Source organism: Rhinopithecus roxellana, chromosome 14, assembly GCF_007565055.1.
Source record: "Rhinopithecus roxellana isolate Shanxi Qingling chromosome 14, ASM756505v1, whole genome shotgun sequence".
Classification (NCBI taxonomy): Eukaryota; Metazoa; Chordata; class Mammalia; order Primates; family Cercopithecidae; genus Rhinopithecus; species Rhinopithecus roxellana.
In genome coordinates, this window is record NC_044562.1 from 44,426,637 (window position 1) to 44,446,380 (window position 19,744).

The 19,744-nt window shown below is 36.0% G+C and overlaps 1 protein-coding gene across 1 annotated transcript in view; it reads right to left on the minus strand.

The window, feature by feature from the left end:
* Positions 1-15: 15 nt before the first annotated feature.
* The window catches only part of ANKAR (ankyrin and armadillo repeat containing), a 72,031-nt gene continuing 52,302 nt past the window's right edge, over positions 16-19,744 (minus strand). Inside the window, exons 13-23 of the mRNA XM_030916098.1 lie at positions 18,963-19,204; positions 18,640-18,793; positions 17,913-18,074; positions 16,113-16,219; positions 13,143-13,265; positions 8,629-8,787; positions 7,786-7,903; positions 5,040-5,149; positions 3,167-3,366; positions 1,843-1,889; positions 16-280 (exon numbers count right to left, since the gene is read on the minus strand). Of these exons, the coding sequence (XP_030771958.1) occupies positions 33-280; positions 1,843-1,889; positions 3,167-3,366; positions 5,040-5,149; positions 7,786-7,903; positions 8,629-8,787; positions 13,143-13,265; positions 16,113-16,219; positions 17,913-18,074; positions 18,640-18,793; positions 18,963-19,204 (1,670 nt within the window). The 3' untranslated portion in view covers positions 16-32. The remainder of the gene's footprint in view (positions 281-1,842; positions 1,890-3,166; positions 3,367-5,039; positions 5,150-7,785; positions 7,904-8,628; positions 8,788-13,142; positions 13,266-16,112; positions 16,220-17,912; positions 18,075-18,639; positions 18,794-18,962; positions 19,205-19,744) is intronic.

Here is a 19,744-nt window from a genome sequence, read left to right on the forward strand (position 1 = left end):
GCTCAGGAATCCTTTCATACTAAAATGTTTTATTAGCCTTCTGCAGGCTCTGGGTTGGCTTTCTGGACATGTTTCCCAAGTTGGTTCAAACACACTATTCTTGGTCTTGATACATTTGTGATATCTGATGTAATTGTAGATGAAAAAGAAAAAATATTATGGGAATCCTTGGTCTTTTTTGTTGCTTTGAAGAGTCCCATGAAGTTAGTTACAGGAGGTAATAAAGTCAAAGAATCTCTTGGTTGAATTTTAGGTTTTAATTTTCTTCGGTGATCCTTCCCTAAAAATTAGCCACAATTAAATGTCTCTCCTGAGAGCCCTAGGTATAGTCTCATTACTTCTAGTTCTATGTAGTTCTATTTTCTTTACATAACTAAAACATACTAAGAGAACAGATCAGTAGCTTGCTAGCTTGTTTTGTTAAGTTAGCACCAATAAAAGAACAAATACTACTTTAAACATCATTATGTAAAATAAAGAATATTTTAGCACCAAAAGAAAGTGTAAAAGGCATTATCTCAAAATGATGGACTTGACATTGAATGAAATTAATTTTACCAGAAACATGTTACCTTGTCCTTATTTTTTCTGTTACCACAAACCTGTGAAAACTTCATCAGATCATGACTGATAAACAGATTGTTGTTTAGAAACCATTGTTAAAGTGAAGAAAGAGTGAACTGATTTTATTCTTTTGTGTAAATTACTCTTACATTCAAGAAGCTATATAAAAAATGGATGCTCTTCTACCCATGATAGTCTATATATATTTCTATATCGCCTCCCCACATACCTAGCTTCCCTCATATACTTGCTGAATACATGAAATTGTTTCTTCTCCTTTTACTGTCTTTTTAAATTCTCTCCCTTTCTGTTGATGACTCTAGCAAACTGACCTTGACTTCTGAATGTTTCTATCCTTGATTTTCGTAATAGGACAACATATCAAGTAAGACTGATTTTGGTCCTACATGAAAAGGCACTAAGCATGTACGTGAAATTAATAAGTAATTTATATTCCCTATTACATATCTAATAGGAAGGGATAAATAATATGAGATCTGGACTTTGATCTCTGCAGATCTAATCCATTCAAGTGTCATGTACCAACTATGTACAAAACTATATAGAGTATCAATGGAAAAAATGTGGTCTCTGCCCCAAGAATTCAGATAGGTAAGTTGTATATAAAACAGCAATAGCAGGATCATAATTTAAGTCATATTTACAGGTCGTTTAAATAATGACTTATTTCTATGCATGTTTGAGAAAAGCAAAATAAGACAGGAGTCACTTTCAAGTGATACTGGTAGGGAAGGCCTTACAGAAAATGATTAACATGGACTTGTAATTAGGAAGATATTTTAGGCAGATATAATTACAAAAGAAAAGTATGCAGGTAAACTTTTTTTCGGGGGGTACCCTCTACATTTTTTTTTTTTTTTTTTTTTTGAGATGGAGTCTCACTCTGTCACCCAGGTCAGAGTGCAGTGGTGCGATCTCAGCTGACTGCAGCCTCTGCCTTCCAGGTTCAAGTGATTCTCCTGCCTCAGCCTCCCAAGTAGCTGGGATTACAGGCATGCACCACCATGCCTGGCTAATTTTTACTATTATTATTATTACTATTTTTAGTAGAGATGGGGTTTCACCATATTGGCTAGGCTGATCTTGAACTCCTGACCTCAAGTGATCTACCTGCCTTGGCCTCCCAAAGTGCTGGGATTACAGGCATGAGCCACTGTGCTCAGCCTACATTTTGAATTTTTAGAGATGGAATACAGAATTATAAAGTGTCTAGGCTAGAAGGTACTTCATAGATTTAAAAAAAAAAAAATCAATTACCTTTTTTAAAGATAGGAATTATGGATGGTCCTCCATTCTTCTCCAGACTAAAAGGAAAACATTTTTGTCATTATTAAAATAAATGAAGACATAATGCACCCAGAAAAAATATATGAAGAAATATATGAAGAGTTACAGTACCAGGCTTAATGCCTGATGGCCTAATTCATACATGTGCCTCCACTAACTCTGCATGTTACCTGTAAGTATTTTATATTCAGTCACTCATTTATTCACTTATTTACTCCAAACATTTGGAACATTAAATCTTCTTGAAGTGATCAGGGAAAGTGTTACAGAAGAAGAGACACTTCAGCTGGGTTTTGAAGAAGATAGGTCTGAGAAAGGGGTATATTTTTCTAATTTCCACAAAGTCATCACATGGGCTAGCCGTGGGAGTGACTATGTAAAATACTACTTACATTATTTAATTCCTCGAACCAATGAAAATTATTTAGAATTATCAATTACAACAGTTATAATTTAGGTTCCCTGGCTTATCATAAAATTAGGTCACCCAGTTTAGACTTTCAGCTTTTCAAAGAATTAAAGTGGCTCCAAAGGTATACTCATCATTCTCTGTACTTAAAATTGATGTAGAATCTATGTTTGTACATAGATCCTATTCGGATGCATTATTGGATCCTATTCTCTTCCATTTTCATAGAGTTAACGTATCTTGAGTAGTTCTATTTCCTATGTATGAATATCACTACTTGGAGAGAAGACTTATAATTCAGCTACATTTACAGAAGAGGAAATATACCCATAGTAAAGAGATTCTCCTCTCCTCCCCTTTTGGGGGGACTTAAGTTCGTGATGAAACCACAACATGAGTTGAAATCCTCTGAATAAATTCTTGGCAAACTTCACTGTAACTCTAATCACTAAGTCTAATTTAGCCCTGTTTCCACCCTGGGAATTTGGCCTAGCTTTGGATCTGGTCCAGAAGACCCATTTGATGCTAAGGTCGGGGTGGTGGTCTTGTCTTAGAACTCTCAAATGTATCCCTAGTCTGCTGAAAAATGACTTCTTGAATCAGATGTTGTGGTAACCAGTCTCCCCAAAACTTTCTAAAATGTGAATAATCTTGCCCGGAGAGGATCTCCAAGATCTAGGTGTATTCTTATCTGCACCCACAACTCTGGTGCTGAGTTGGAATTAAAACAGGTTTTGGCAATGGTCATTTAGAATGAAGTTTATCCTCTGCTATACGGGAGATATGTTCATATCAAGAATAGTTCCTCTTGTTGGATCTTACTAAACCTCATTAAAGTCTCCTCTCAATGATTTCACTACTGCAACTTCTAACATAGGACCATACCTTAAGGAAGGAAGTCCCACCAGTGTTTGTTGCATTTGAAATTCCTTTAAAAATGCTGGGTTAATACTTGCATCTCTGCTGATATTATTTTTTATGCGAATGAACTGATTAGGTTTATTTCTGCATTCTTTTAATAGGATGCGGAAAGCATTTGCATTGTATGTTAAGTAGCCCAGAGCAGAGGAACAAGCTGCACGAACCTAAATGAAGAAACAATTCTTTCTTAACCAGTGGGCTTTGTTCTTAAAATATCTTAGTGTTCTAATTAGCTACTTCATAGGAAAGTCTCTGTAAGGGAGGGAACAAGTGTAAGCAAATATGTATGCAATCAAGTGGCAATGTATAGATGGAACCTTAACTGCCATATTTTTACAGAGTTGTTCTCAATCTTCACTGCATTTTAGAACCACCTGGAGTGTTTAAAAAAAAAAAAGCCCACCAACTAAATCAGAATCCTTTCAGGGTAGAATCTGGGCGTGTGTGTGCGTGTGTGTGTGTGTGTGCCAGGTAATTCTAATGTGCCACCAAAGAAAGAATCTTTGAGTTTGAACTAAGGCAGTGGAGTGCAACCCTGACAATGCATTGGCATCACTCGTATATCTTTGACAATTATGCCTGGGTTCCATCCCTAGAAACTCTTACTTAATTATTTTGTTTACAGTTCTCAAAGGAGTAGGAGCAGACACTTTGGAGAATAGCTAAGTGGTACACATAGGAAAGCTGAACTCTTGGTAACAGAAATCTTAGAGAAAGCAACTCATTTATTTATTTATTACTTAAAAAAAAATTTTTTTTTTAAACATTCAGATGTTACAAAAGCAACTCACTTTTCCACTGGCATAAACAAAGAAAGAAGCACAAGTATCAGGCCACAGGACTCTAGAAAAAATAGTTCTTTGAAGAAAATACCCTCTGTCTATGACCCATAGGTTAGTCATATGATTAATTAAAGTATGCTCCTGGCCAGTTGTAGGGAATATGATAGTAGCATTAAAAGTTTCATAGAATGAACATATTGGTCTTTATGTTGGCATCCGGTTGCTCTGTATGCTCATATGTCTTCTACATCTTGAACCCTGGACCTGTAGTTCAGCTGCTGGGAAATTGTTCGAAATGCAAATTCTAGGGCCCACCTCAAATGTGTTGGCTCAGAAACTCTAGGAATGGGGCCAAGCAATATAACAGGCCCTCCAAGTGATTCTGATATACCCTAAAGGTGCAGTAAAACTGCTTTAGACCTTAGTGGAAGAGAGTAGGAGAACACTCAGAGGCAAGCCACTGCTGTGACCAGCACGGCCTCTTTTCACACACCCTTACTTCTAACCCTGCTTGACATATAAGGAAAACTATCCTATGGATTCCATTTCCATTAATAACTTAAATCAGAGTCACCAGTTTTCGTTAGATACCTAGCAAAGACTTTAATTATAAATTTATTTGTCATCAACATACTTATAGATTGACTCTTAATTCCAGGATTAAGATGACCTATTTTGTAGGGTTTTGTTTTTGTTTTCTAAATCAGAAACTAATTTGAAAAGGTAGTTCTTTTTAAATCTTTAATCACAGTTGTTTTATACTGCTTTTGTGATTAAAATCCTAGTTTTAAGTCTTAGGGTTAAAACAAATATATATTTTTATAGGAATTAAAATTGTGGATGGCAGATATGTATGACTAATTAGTATTAGAAAAGTCATGTAATTTTGAGTTAGTAACAAGAACTATATTACGTATATAACACAGTCATGTAATTTTGAGTTAGTAATAAGAACTATATAACAGTTAATCAGTGGAAAAATTAGTCCACAGAAAGAGAGGTAAAATATATTTTTAGCATATTTAATTTTAGAATTAGTTTTTGCTTGTTTTTACCTCTTCTGTTCCTGAGTACAAATGATAGCAGAGCCGTTGGATTGTTCCTAATGTGGTAAATGCTTCTGGGATACCAGCTCTAGAATGAGCCAGGCTTGCTATTAAATTCCCTATAAATTAAACAAGAAAAATGCTTGTTATTTAACTGATATAAACTTATAATACTTTCATTAATTGCACATAGCACTGAAAAAGGTTTGTGTCACAAGACATCTCTGTCAATGAAGCAGCACTGAGAAAAAGCATGCATATGTAAATATAGAATAAACTCCCCAAAATTACAGTTTGGTTTTCTGTCATAAATAGTATAAGTTAAATAGGTTTATGTAAGGGTGGAAAAATTTCAAAATTAGAGGTTTCCCTTCTCCCATATCTTCAGAATATATTTTGTTTTGAAGTTTTTAGGGTTTTAAAAATAACTATGAACATAATGATTTAATTATCATAAGAAAATTTAGGCCCGGCGTGGTGGCTCACGCCTGTAATCCCAGCCCTTTGGGAGGCTGAGGTGGGCAGATCACGTGAGTTCGGGAGTTCGAGACCAGCCTGACCAACATGGAGAAACCCCATCTCTATTAAAAATACAAAAATTAGCCGGGTGTGGTGGTACATGCCTGTAATCCCAGCTACTCGGGAGGCTGAGGCAGGAGGATCACTTGTACCTGGGAGGCAGAGGTTGCGGTGAGCAGAGATCATGCCATTGTACTCCAGCCTAGGCAACAAGAGTGAAACTCTGTCTCAAAAAAAAAAAAAAATTAATATGTCCTTTTTGCAGTTGAAATGGCTTTGAGTTAAGCCTTATTCATACTTTAAAATCAAGCAATGTATTGCATATTGAGGTTTGAAATCACTGAAGTTTTTACCATAAAAAAGAAATGTTTTCAGATTTAAAATAATAAAGTGTCCCAATAATTAAATGTGCAGCTAGCAACTGAATATTTTATTTATATTTGTTTGAAGATAAAAATGTATTTTCATATTTGTGTGTGAAGTATGTGGATACTTGATTGAGATATGATGTGAGTTTTTGTTCTCCTTATATTTTTGTCTGGCCTCTATTATAAGCCAAGAAATTCCTTGTGTTTATTGCCTCAGAATGGGGAAAATTGGGTTGTATCTTCTAAAGCAAAAATTGTCTAAAGGTAAGCTCTATTTAAAGTTAAAAAGACCCTTTAAAGATGGGAAGTTAGAAATGGAAACACACCAAGGGAGCAGCTAAGAAAGAGAACTAAGGTTTATAGTTCTCAAAGGAGTAGGAGGAACTCTGAGTAGAGAATAGCTAAGTGGTATACATAGGAAAACTGAATTCTTGGTAACAGAAATCATAGTTTCCTAAAAACTTCTGTGCCTTTGGAGCCTCTTCTGGGAACCATGTCAACTTGACACCAAGCACATCAGCTATTTTACAGTATACCTGAAGCCTGAATATCAGGCTTTGCCTGAGATACCCTGGACATGCATATGACTGGTTGTGGAGTGCAGAGAAAGTCCATTAATTTCTGAGATTCATTTCTCCTCATCCTGGAGAAATTAATTTAATATTTGAAAGCTAATGTAATATGGCATTTATTTCCTATAAGAGTTTGTGGAGGCCAGGTGCGGTGGCTCATACCTGTAATCCCAGCACTTTGGGAGGCCGAGGCGGGCGGATCATGAGGTCAAGAGATCGAGACCATGAAACCCATCTCTACTACAAATACAAAATTAGCTGGCCTTGGTGGTGCACGCCTGTAGTCCCAGCTACTCAGGAGGCTGAGGCAGGAGAATCGCTTGAATCTGGGAGGCGGAAGTTACAGTGAGCCAAGATTGCACCACTGCACTCCAGCCTGACAACAGAGCGAGACTCCGTCTCAAAAAAACAAAACATTGTGGAGTGTAAACCCACTACAGTTGTTTTTCAGAGTCACAGAATTACTATAACATTGAATTAATAATGTTATTTAGATTAAAACATATTTAATAACTTCTTTAAACTTTTTTTCTAGCTAGTTTCCATCAGAAAGTTTTCATTGCTTCATTTTTCCTTCCTTGCCATGCAAATAAACTTCATAAAAATAGAATTCTATGGCATCAAGTGAAGTTTCCTTTAATGATCCATTTTAATTAAAAAACAAATACTTATTTGTTTATATTGTTAGTAGTCACTGCATATTACTCATTCTGACCCTGCCTTATGTTACTTTAAGAGTGGTATAACAAGTCAATTAAATATTACTGATCACCTATTTGTGACTTGTTGGGTTAGGTCTGCCGTAGACGCAGTTACACAATAGCATTAAATGTGTTGAGAACGCTATGGGACCATCTTGCTTTGCTTTATTGCACAGTGATGTAAAGAACTTCTTAGTATTAGCAAAATGTGCACAACTGGACAAAAGGAAACTAGACAGAGGTACATCTGTGTAAATCTGCCACCACTATTATAAATCAGTTTTTTGATTTTGCTGTTGGTAGTTCATAGTTGAATTCACACTTATATCCTGGAAAAAAAGTTAAAGGTTTGAAAAAGTAATTAGGAAAGCAAAAAGTCTGTGCTCAGAGTTACTCAGCTTCTATTTGGGGTACAGAGTAGACATCCATTGTTTCGTGTAGACTTGCTGTGGAGTTCCATGTAGATAAACATAAGTTCATTCTTTAAACTTGTGGCAGAGTATCAGGTGTATTATTTTATTATTATTCAGAGTACCATAAACTGTTTTTGGAAATAGTTTTATGTGGCTAAAATTAACTTCTAGTCATTTCTTACCTGTCAAGACAATAGTAGAAGTCTGAACTGAATACAGACTATCAACTAAAATAGTAACACCTCTTGCAGACAAAGTAATATGGTCCACATCTCTAATGACTTTAGCCAATACAACAATCTGAAAACAGAAAAGAAGCAGAGAATCTGTAGACATTTTCTACTCAGCTTCTCTAATTACACGTTCGTAATTTTTTATTTTTTTAATTCTTTTGATACTTCTTAGAAGGGTAAAGGGAGTGTTTAGAGGATTCAATAGAAGCAGCATGTGGTGGTGGGGAGAGTTAAGAGTATTTGTCCCTGTCTGGTCATAGCAGTGATCATAGGGGGTACTATTATTCTTCCTACAATGTTTGCAACTTTTGCACTCTTTCATATGGGTTCATAGAAAACACTTCTCTTAAAGGGCACAGGATAGAAAATGAAGAGAGAGAATAAAACTTCACAGATACATACAGTTGTTACTAGGTTGAAAGATCAGTGTGATCAACTAAAGATTTGCAGTTAGAAAACCTGTCTTGGATGCTAACATGTTTTTCTACCTGTTTCCTTTTAATATGGGGGTGATGAAAATAGTACTACCTAATTGTCAACCTTACAGGCTTGTTATAAATATCAGATGAGGTATAAAGGCATCAGTAAGTGTCTTGTAACTTGTAAAATTCTATATTAATGAAGAAATCCTCAAGATAATAGAGTTTTTATGAGGTAGAAGGGGCTTATGTGCAAAATACTAAATTTTTACAAATAAACATTTTTCTGGGTCTCCAAATCATTGTAATTTTCAAGTTTTCACAAAATGACATATTTATTAATTTGAGGTGTTAATTAATCTCAATTTTATACCTGAAATGCTGCCATTGCCTTCTCAGTTTCAACTGTTGATTCAAGAAAAGGTTCAAAAATAGATATGGTCATTATTCCACTTTCCAATATTAAGTATTGTTGAAAGCGATTATTGAAGGCAAAAAGTGTTAATGCATAGCCTGCTCTTAAGCAAATATCCTAAAAATAGGAGAAACATGCATTATAATGAACTTCATTTATCATGTTACTCAACATAATAGACTTTGAATTCTTGCTTATTAAAATATATTGCATTCTTATCACTGGGAGTAAAATATGCCATTACTAGGGAAAAGAGATAACAGAGTTACTCCAGAATGTTATAACTTTCAACATTTCAAAGTAGAGTTGATAAATCAAAACTTCCCTTGTATAGCATGTTATCTATTGCATTCCGTACATTGTTGGGTATTCCATATCATCTCTTAAATTCATTCGTAAAATTCCATTGTACTATATTTTAAGGAAGAATAGAAGAAAAATAATGTATTCTGAAGAATCACATTTTAACATTCTGAGGCTAGGCAAATAGCAAAACCTAGTTTCTTCTGTAGAATTAGTCTGCTTGCCAGAGATATATAAGTATGGTAAACCTTCCAGAAAGATTCAAAAGATAAAATCTTATTACTAAATCTTATTTTAATATTAAAATAATTTAATATATTGTATTATTATGTTATTTGAACAATGTAGGACACACAGAAAGAACTCATTAATCTTAGTGAATTTTCTTTTCTTTTTTTTTTTTTTTTTTTTGAGACAAAGTCTCCCTCTGTCACCCAGGCTAGAGTGCAGTGGCGTGATCTTGGCTCACTGCAATTTCCACCTCCCAGGCTCAAGCAGTGCTCCCACTTCAGCCTTCCAGGTAGCTAAGACCAAAGGTGTGTGCCACCACACCTGGCTAATTTTCTATATTTTTTTATAGAGACAGGGTTTTGCTGTGTTGCCCAGTCTGGTATTGAACTCCTGAGCTCAAGGTGTCTGCTCGGCTTGGCCTCCCAAAGTGCTGGGATTACAGACATGAACCACCACACCCAGCCCTGAATTTTCTTCTGCCATTATTAATCATAATATTAAAGTGCTGCATGTACACACTGAAATATTTACAGATAAAATTATATGATGCTTGAAATTTGCATCAAAAATAATTTAGTAGAAGTGAGTGGATGTATAGATGAAATAAGACTGGCCATGAGATGATGACTGCTGAAGCTAGGTGGGAACATTTAGGTTCATTATGCTACCCGGTCATTTTTATATATTTGAAATTTTCCATAATAAAAATCACATACACAAAAAACCCAGTCACCTAGCAATAGGCGAAAAGAAAAGTATTAGGTACAGTCAAAGGCTTGAGAAAGTAGGTCTCAGTCATAGTCAAAGGGTGGATTAACAGACAGCAGAACAGAACCTAGAGCCAAGTAGGAAAGAGTGGCAATGGGAAATGAACCAAAGGGGCATGCTTTGTGTATCAAGGTCAGATAGAGTGAAGTGAAATATGCTAAGACTTGACCAATTTCCATTTCTTTTCCATGTAGGGTTCACTCCTGCAGTATCACTGTGGAAGTCTACAATAAATAGTTTAGATTATAAAGTGGCTATTAATGTTTCAAAACGAATCCCATAGTTGCCAGCTAGTATAAGATACAGGACAAGAACCAAGTTGGCTATTCCCAGTTCAGAGGGCTAAAAATTAATCCTCGAGGAAAGACATATTTTTCCATACTTTTTTCCCCCAATGTCAACTGTCTTAAACTCTTTACGTCATATATATTTTCATTTACCTATCTACCAGGGTGGTTATACCCACTGGTTACTTATTTTCACTTTATACCCACTGATTTATGAATGGGAAAAGAGTACCTATTAATTATGCTCACTAACATCTCTTCAAAAGTATATTCATAATTAGCCCACATATTTGAGTTAGTTAAAAAGATAGAATAATAGTAACTACATTAATGTGACTAATTTTATGTGGCTTGTGAAAATCAATCTCAATGGTCCATTTCATATATTATTCTAGTTTGGTAGCATGAAAATAGTTAAATTCTAATTTTAAAACAACACATAACCTATTGCATCTCCAGGTAGACAATATCAGTATGGCTAGGAGTTACAAGAACCTGGGTTCCTGACTTAATTTTTATTACATTCCTGTCATTATCCATAAGATAGCTATTCATTCAGTGACATATTTAGTTGCTGAACATCCCTCCCTCCCCTTTAACTTCTACAACACGTCTGTGTAATCTGAAGTCCCCCACTATAGGTTTAACGAAGGACCACAGTTGTTTAGTACTCTAAAGCCCTAAGAGCAGTAATTGCCTCGGCAGGATAGGTAGTTTGAGGCAAAATATAGTACAAGAAACCCTAGAGGACTTTTAACTTGCCTTGTGATGATTGTTAGAATTAAAAGCTTTAGCCAAGTCCAGATAAATCCTTTGGTTTATACTTAAACCTTCTAGTTCTCTAAGATTCCCTACCATGTGTAGAACTGATGCACAATAACGTATCTATTATAAGCCAAATGCAGGGTCCAGAGAGTGAAGCAAGTGGTAACAAACTGGGAGGGAAGGCAGAACACTTGAGAGTGGAATGTGTAATAAAAGGGAGAAGAAGGGTGCACATGAGGAGTAAGGTAATGGGAGTAAAATCTAGAAGGAACAGAGCAGAGGGGCAAAAGGTGACTTAGAGAGTCAGTCATTCATTTAGTGTCCTCACCCTATTAGTTTCCATATATATATATTCTTTTTTTTTGAGACAGAGTCTAGCTCTGTTGCCCAGGCTGGACTGCAGTGGTGCAATCTCGGTTCACTGCAACCTCCACATCCCGGGTTCAAGTGATTCTCCTGCCTCAGCCTCCCAAGTAGCTGGGACTACAGGCATGTGCCACCACGCCTGGCTAATTTTTGTCTCTTTAGTAGAGATGGGATTTCACCACATTGGCAAGGCTGGTTTCGAACTCCTGATCTCAAGTGATCTGCCCACCTCGACCTCCCAAAGTATTTCCCATATTTTTATAGCAGCACTTCTCTTTTTGTGTACCACAACAGAGTAAAATTTTATAATAATAAAAAAAAAAAGACTTCATTCCCACCTACCTCCTGACCCTCCTTGATCCCTCTAAAATCTTACGGAACTGAGAGAAACATCGTTGGCAATTTTCTTCCTGGTTTTGAAATGCCCTGTAGAAAATAGCTCTCATTTCATTAGGGTAATGCTATTGAAAGTGTGGCCCGTGGACCACTGACAGTCCACAAAATCATTAACAGTGGGATTACAAAACTGAGAATAAACATTGAAAAGAAACAAATCTTCTTTATAGTTGACTACCAACTAATAAATGCAGAAGGAAGAAGGGAATTTTTTAAATTGCCCTTAGGCAAATGTTACATTTATTATTGTTGCATCAATGGATGCTAAGATTGGTGAGCAAAAGTATGATGCAAAACAAAATATTTGCATAATCTCAAAGTGTCTCACCTTAAGATACTTATTAACTACAAAAGGAAAAACAGTGAGTGAAGAAATATGGCAGACCCCATTTTAACCAAGTAATCAAAGTTAACATTACCCGTAAGATACATCAACATTATATACCTCATGGTATGATGTACTAGGAAGGTGAGTAAAGAAGACCACATCACTTCTGTGAAATTCTTGCCAAAAGGTGTAACTTCAATTTAATTAGGGGAAAACATCATGGTCAAATTGAGGGATATTCTATAAAATAACTGGCCTGGATTCATCAAAAATGTCAAAATCATGAAAAACAAAGAAGGGCTGAGTTTCACAAACTGGAGGCTAAAGAGACAAGACATTTAGATGCAATGTGAGACCCTGGATTAGATTCTGGAACAAAAAGTAGACACTGAAAAAAATAAAAATAATTTTTTAAATTAAAAAAATATAAAAACAAAACCAAAAAAAAGGACATTGCCGAGAAAACTGGCAACATTTAAATAAAGTCTGCAAATTAGTTAATAGTATTGTATCAATGTTAATGTTCTAGTTGACATCTGGGAAAACTAAATGAAGGATATACCAGAATACTGGTTTTACAAATTTTTGGAAAGTCTAAGATTATTTCAAAATTTTTTAAGTTAAAAAAATTATCCTTCCATAATAGATTGCTGGGAAAAAGCTATTTCTTCATCACAAATAGTTTGGGAAGCACCACTTTAGCGTATTGGATAAGTGAATGACTGAGGGCTGAAAGGGCATAAAATTATTTTACGGATTTGATTTGAGACATAAGAGATTTGTTTTTTGACTCATCACCAAACATTAAAATTACTGCATTTCAACGATGAAATGGGACGACTCAGAAAGATATGGAGCTGTATTATTACATCATTACAAACTAATGACCTACAAAGAGATCTTTTTACATGTCTTTTCTTAAATAATACATTGAATATTGTCATGAAGAAGACTTGATGATAATTTGAGGATGTGGTATAAAAACAATTTTTTTCAAAATGAGCCTCAATATTTTGTAAAGGTATTACCTTTTCTGTTGAGTGAAGAAGATAAAGGACATCAGCATACTCAAATCCTTCATTTTCGTGTAAGTCTTTCTGTAACACATCATTCCCTAGGACAATGCATGCCAAGGAAAATGCCACTTCAACCTAAACATGTGGTTTTCAAAAATTACTTTTCAATTATGCTTTATGAAATTACACATTTCATTGTGCAGGCATTTATATAGAATACATTGTGGAAAGACACTATAAAATCTGCTAAAATATAATCCATTGATTCCAGTTCTTACTAGTGAAAGAACTGCACTTACAACTCCCTCATAATTTTTAATAGCTGAGAAAATATCCTTTCTGTGTTCAGGGACCAACCACAGAGCTCCATTTGAGGGCACTGGAGAAGGGAACAAGGGCCAGCAGAGCTTGTAAGGAGGTATTAGCCTAAGTGCATAGTTGTATCCCTTCCATATTTAAAAAAAATGTTCTTTTAATTTTTTGACGTGGATTAAAAAGCTATTTTGAACTGCTTGTTAACTACTGACCATTGAGTTGTAAGGCTTTAATGCAGTACCTTTTTTGTTTTGTTTTTTGTTTGTTTTTTAGATGAAGTCTTTCTCTGTCGCCCAGGCTGCAGTACAATGGCATGATATCAGTTCACTGCAACTTCCACCTCCTGGGTTCAAGCAATTCTCCTGCCCCAGCCTCCCGAGTAGCTGGGATTACAGGCATGCACCACCATACCCAGCTAATCTTTTGTATCTTTAGTAGAGATAGGGCTTTACCATGTTGGCCAAGCTGGTCTCAAACTCCTGACTTCATGATCTACCCACCTCATGGCCTCCTAAAGTGCTGGGATTACAGGTGTGAGCCAAAGCACCCAGCCTGCAGCACTTATTAATTTAAACAAAGCTTGGGGGAGTAGTACTAAGGAATAGTACTACTATTTTTTCCTCCTCTAGTTCTGGAACCATTTAATGTACATTCTGAAGCCCATTAGGAAGATGAACCTTGCATATTATTGGGACTCAGTAGAGAAGTTTTTAAAGTGCTATACTGTGCATTTCTATGAAAAACATCATGAATTTGAAAAGTATGATTATTGAATTATTGTGAAATGTTTTGTCCATTATAGAATCTTTTGAGAAAAAGTATTGAAATGTGTTTATGTTCTATTTAAACAAGTTTCAAAACTCATTGAAAATATATACTGAAATATAGATGGATACATTTTTTATGATAACACACACATTTGTTAAAAGAATGCACCAGATGTGGTGGTTCATGCCTGTAATCCCATCACTTTGGAGGCCAAGGTGGAGGATCTCTTGAGCCCAGGAGTTCAAGAACAGCCTGGGCAAAATGGTGAAACTCCATCTCCAACAAAAATACAAAAAATTAACCAGGCACGGTGGCGCACTCCTTTAGTCACAGCTACTCAGGAGGCTGAGGTAGAGGATCACTGTAGACTGGGAGGCAGAGGCTGCAGTGAGCCAAGATTGCACTACTGCACTCTAGCCTGACTGATAGTGAGAGACCTCATCTCAATTAAAAAAAAAATTAAATAAACAAAGATTAAAAAAATAAACAGCCTGGGTGCAGTGGCTCACACCTGTAATCCCATCACTTTGGAGGCCAAGGTGGAGGATCTCTTGAGCCTGGGAATTCGAGAACAGCCTGGGCAAAATGGTGAAACTTCATCTCCAACAAAAATTTAAAAAATTAACCAGGCATGGTGGTGTACTCCTTTAGTCACAGCTACTCAGGAGGCTGAGGTGGGAGGATCACTGCAGACTGGGAGGCTGAGGCTGCAGTGAGCCAAGATTGCACTACTGCACTCTAGCCTGATTGACAGTGAGAGACCCCATCTCAATTATAAATAAATAAATAAATAAATAAAGATTAAAAAAAGAGACAGCCTGGGTGCAGTGGCTCACACCTACAATCCCAGCACTTTGGGAGGCCGAGGCGGGCAGATCACTTGAGGTCAGGAATTCAAGACCAGCCTGGCCAACATGGTGAAACCCCATCTCTACAAAAATACAAAAATTAGCCAAGCGTTGTGGTGCATACCTATAATCCCAGCTACTCAGGAGACTGAGGCAGGAGAATCACTTGAACCTGGGAGGTTGCAGTGAGCTGAGATGGTGCCACTGTACTACAGCCTGGGCAACAGAGCGAGATTCTGTCTCAAAAAAAAAAAAAAAAAAAGAAAGAAAAGGAAAAGAAAAAAAGAAAGAAACAGTGCTATTTACTGAGATATTTCTATGTTATTTCTATTTTCTCATCTCCAGTAGCATGCATACCAAATTTTGAAAATAAAATTTTTTTTGCTGTTACAATTTCTTGCCTGGCCATCTATAGATGTCCCAAATTTCTAAAGCCTGGGTAAAAGTATTTGAATAGATATAAATGTCATTTTATTAAAGGCATTTTGGTAGAAGTAAACGGAAGACTGAATGACTCTTCAACAACTCACAGTAATTCTTTGTAATGTCCAGCCTTGAGAAAACTATTACCTCCAGCCAACAGAGGCTGCTTGGCAGAAGGCAGGGCTGGTTTGAAGTGTAGTACTGACAAGATTCACTAATATTTGAGAAATATTCCCATATAAGTCACACATTTCCATTATCCCCGCCCAGTTTTAGCAACTGATGTCTGGGGAGGTAGAAAAGAACTTTTGTGAATAAATAATCAAATATCGAAGGAAAAAAACTTACTTGAAGAGTAAAAACATAAGATTTTCTTGTCATATTTGGAGAAACCCTATTTTAACAAAATTTACTAGTATCTTATGGTTTGAAGCAAGCTTTTTGTTTAAAACTTCTAGGATTTTGTTTATTTTTATTTTGGCTTATTTCTCCAAGAAAAATAGGATTTAGTTTAAAAGATTAAACATTTTTATGTTTATGAACTTGAATAAAGACACAAAATTTTCTTAAAATTATATTTCTGTTAATGTTTACCATATCAGAAAACAATGTAAACCTTTATAAATACCTTAATGTTAGGAGAAGGGTGATTTCTTAGTAGTTGGATAAGTACTGGAAAGGCATTTTCATCTACAACAAACTGTTGACTGACAGGATTGCTTGTATGGGCTACACCTGTAAGGGTCCACACCAATGAGGTAATATTTTTTTCCATCTTATAAATGGTAAAGTCAAACATAGCTTGATATTTTTTGGTTGACAAAGTGTTCTAAGGTGATACAGTTAGTAAATTACAAAAGGGTATGCTATATTGACACTATTTTAATAGTCCTGAATTAATTTTTTAAAAGACAAAGTGAATAAACACGGAGAGCTTATTAGAATTGTGAATGACTTCCTAAAAGTCACAAAACAAAGGAAATTAGAAATGTTATACTATCAAGGAATAATAATAGCTATCATTTATTGAAGAAATACTATGTGTGATGTACTTAAGTTCATAGTAATATTGTTTTCTATAAAAAGTTTACTTCTACAAAAATGACTAGAGTAAATCACCAAGTTAAAATTTCTAGGTTTCTTAAATTATACACGCTAACAAGATAATCTTACTATGTCTCTTTATAACATACTACTTTAAATTGCGGATCTAATCTCACCAGAGAAACTCAACTCTCTCTCTCTCTCTCTTTTTTTTCCCCCAATCCTTGCAATTTCCTGTTGAGAAACTCATTTCTTTCTAGTGAACATGGACAAAGAATTTTAATTCTGTTCTTTTGCCAATATTAAATGTCACAATAAATACACAGTGTGTTTATATAAATGGGTTAACTCTAAATAAATGGGTTAAATATAAGATTGAGCCTCTCAGTGAACAATGAAGAGAAGTCACCGACATATTGTATCTAGGGAAGTCTGAAGGAAAAAAGAACACCTTTGTCCTCACAAGCCCCCCCCCCACCCCCACCACACACACACATACACACAAACACACACACACACACAGAGCTGATGTGGACAGCTTTGAAATGAACTAATGAGAAGAAATTTGATAATGTGTGTGTGTGTGTATATCAGGCAACCTTGCATATATATTATCATTTACTAGAACTTTAGAAATAACTATGTCAGAGTCTCTGGCCAAAAAAAGAAACATCTTCTCTGGCTGATTATCTTGGAATTGTGAAGGAGTTTCTGCAAGAAACTTTTGGCAAGCAAAGAGAAAATAATGTGAGAATCAATTACTATTATTCCTCATTCAGCTGGACTAATTTTGAGGAAATTCAGTGATCTAGAAATAAAGATTTTTCCTCTTGTTTGCAAGAAGCAGTCTACAGTCAGCATCCTGCATTCATCAAGGTCAGCAAGAACCCAACTTTTAACTTTTGGAGGGTCACAACTGACAGTTCCACATTTTCTCAGGAACCCCAAAATGTCGATTCCTTTGCAATGAATTCGATGTTATATAAACAAATGATCATTATAGAGACATTCAAGAATGTGCCCCAGCATTAGAAACTCTTCTATATCTTCAAAAACATATAGTTCTTGAGATTCAAAAGAACTATTTTTCTCTTAAACTTAAAAAAGAGATTGCTTTCAGTCAAAATAGCCAAGGCTTATTGTCCTAATTTTCCTCTCTAGCCATTGTTCAAGAGCAAGACTGATATAAAATTCTTAATTACACCACTTGTACTGACCAAGTTCTTACACAAATTTAAAAAGTTGTAATAGTCTTTGATACATTAAATACCATTTAGGGCTCAAACAGTGGGGATATAGAGGAAGAGAGATTAACTTCCATTTCTCTGCCCAACCTGTTCTTGTTCTTACAGATATTTAAGAAATTGAGAATAAGTATACAAACCAATACAAATGGATCCCACTGCTCTGATGACACTGAGAAGTGTGCCTTCAGCAATCGTACTAATTCTTAGTAAGCGAACCAATGGTGCAATTCCATTCCCTTCACATATTTGATTTTGATGCATCCTGCTGTCCTTACTTAGAGCTATGACAGCTTCACCTCCTGATAAAGAAAAGCAAGATACATGTATGATACTCCAGTGCCCTGTTCTACATTACGCAGAGGACACAGTGGTTCACACTTGTAATCCCAGCTACTTGGGAGGCTGAGGCAGGAGGATCACTTGAGCCCAGGGGTTTGAGGCTGCAGTGAGCTATAATTGTGCCACTGAGGCCGGGTGCGGTGGCTCAAGCCTGTAGTCCCAGCACTTTGGGAGGCCGAGACAGGCAGATCACGAGGTCAGGAGATCGAGACCAGCCTGGCTAACACGGTGAAATCCCATCTCTACTAAAAAAATACAAAAAACTAGCCGGGTGAGGTGGCGGGCGCCTGTAATCCCAGCAACTCGGGAGGCTGAGGCAGGAGAATGGTGTAGACCCAGGAGGCGGAGCTTGCAGTGAGCTGAGATCCGGCCACTGCACTCCAGCCTGGGTGACAGAGTGAGACTCCATCTCAAAAAAAAAAAAAAAAAAAAAAAAAAGATATTGTGCCACTGCACGCCAGGCTGTGCAACAGAGCAGGATCCTGTCTCTAAAAAATAAAAATAAAATAAGGAAAAATAACTTACCAACATACTGCATTTTAGCTGATGGTGACAAAAGCATATTAATTATAAAGCTGTATCCAATCTGTTCTGCCATGTATTTTTGTTGTTTTAGTGTTTGTCCTGCCAAGGCCCAAAGTGCAATGGCTCCTTGTTCCTTAACATCTATTTGAAATGCCTATTTTAAAAAATATTTCATTAATTCAGTGAATATTTATTGAACACTTTAGGAATGTGTATTTTATAAAATGTTTATTCTAGAATTGGTTTAGTTTTTCTATTCACTTAACAATTCAAAATAGAATACATCATCTAAGAAAAATGACCAGGAATCATAAAATTCCTACCTTTAGGAGTTTTAAAAGATATTTAGTTAACGATTTTTCCAGAAATGCTTTCTGTATAAGAGGGTTGTGACTTGCAAGTGATTCCACAGCCATTGCACCTTTCATTTGGACACTAATTTGTTTCCCTTTAAAAAGAGCCACCAGAGGAGGAATCGCTCCCTCCATAGCTATAGCATCCTGAATTTCCTTATTGTCACGCCCAACCTCAGCAATTGCAGCAGAAGATACAGCCTTCAACACATCTTTAAATGAATTTAAGAACAAGTTAAATAAACCTTATGAAAAATAAGAATATCAAAGTGCAGCATATCATTAGTTTCCCATATTATAAAATCAAATTTATAAAAAAGCTTAGAGAAAATAAAGAAAAGTAGAAATAAATAAAACTGGGTAGATTTACCATCTAAACACAATCAATCATTTGTCATAATCTCATGTACTATTTCTTATGAAGACAGATTTAGATAGTTATAGATGTATTTGATATAGTTGTATTTTAAAACAATAACCTGCATTTTTACTTACAATTAAAACATTCCTTCCCCACCACCCTTTCTGAGACAAGGTTTGGCTCAATCACCCAGGCTGGAGTCCAGTGGTGTGTGTGATCTCAGCTCACTACAACCTCCGCCATCCTCCCACCTCAGCCTCCTGAGTAGCTGGGACTACAGGTGTGCACCACCATGCCCGGCTAACTTTTGTGTTTTTTGTAGAGGAATTACTGGAATAACTCAGTACATCTCAGTAAACTGCTTATCAAAAATGATAACAGCATCTTAGCC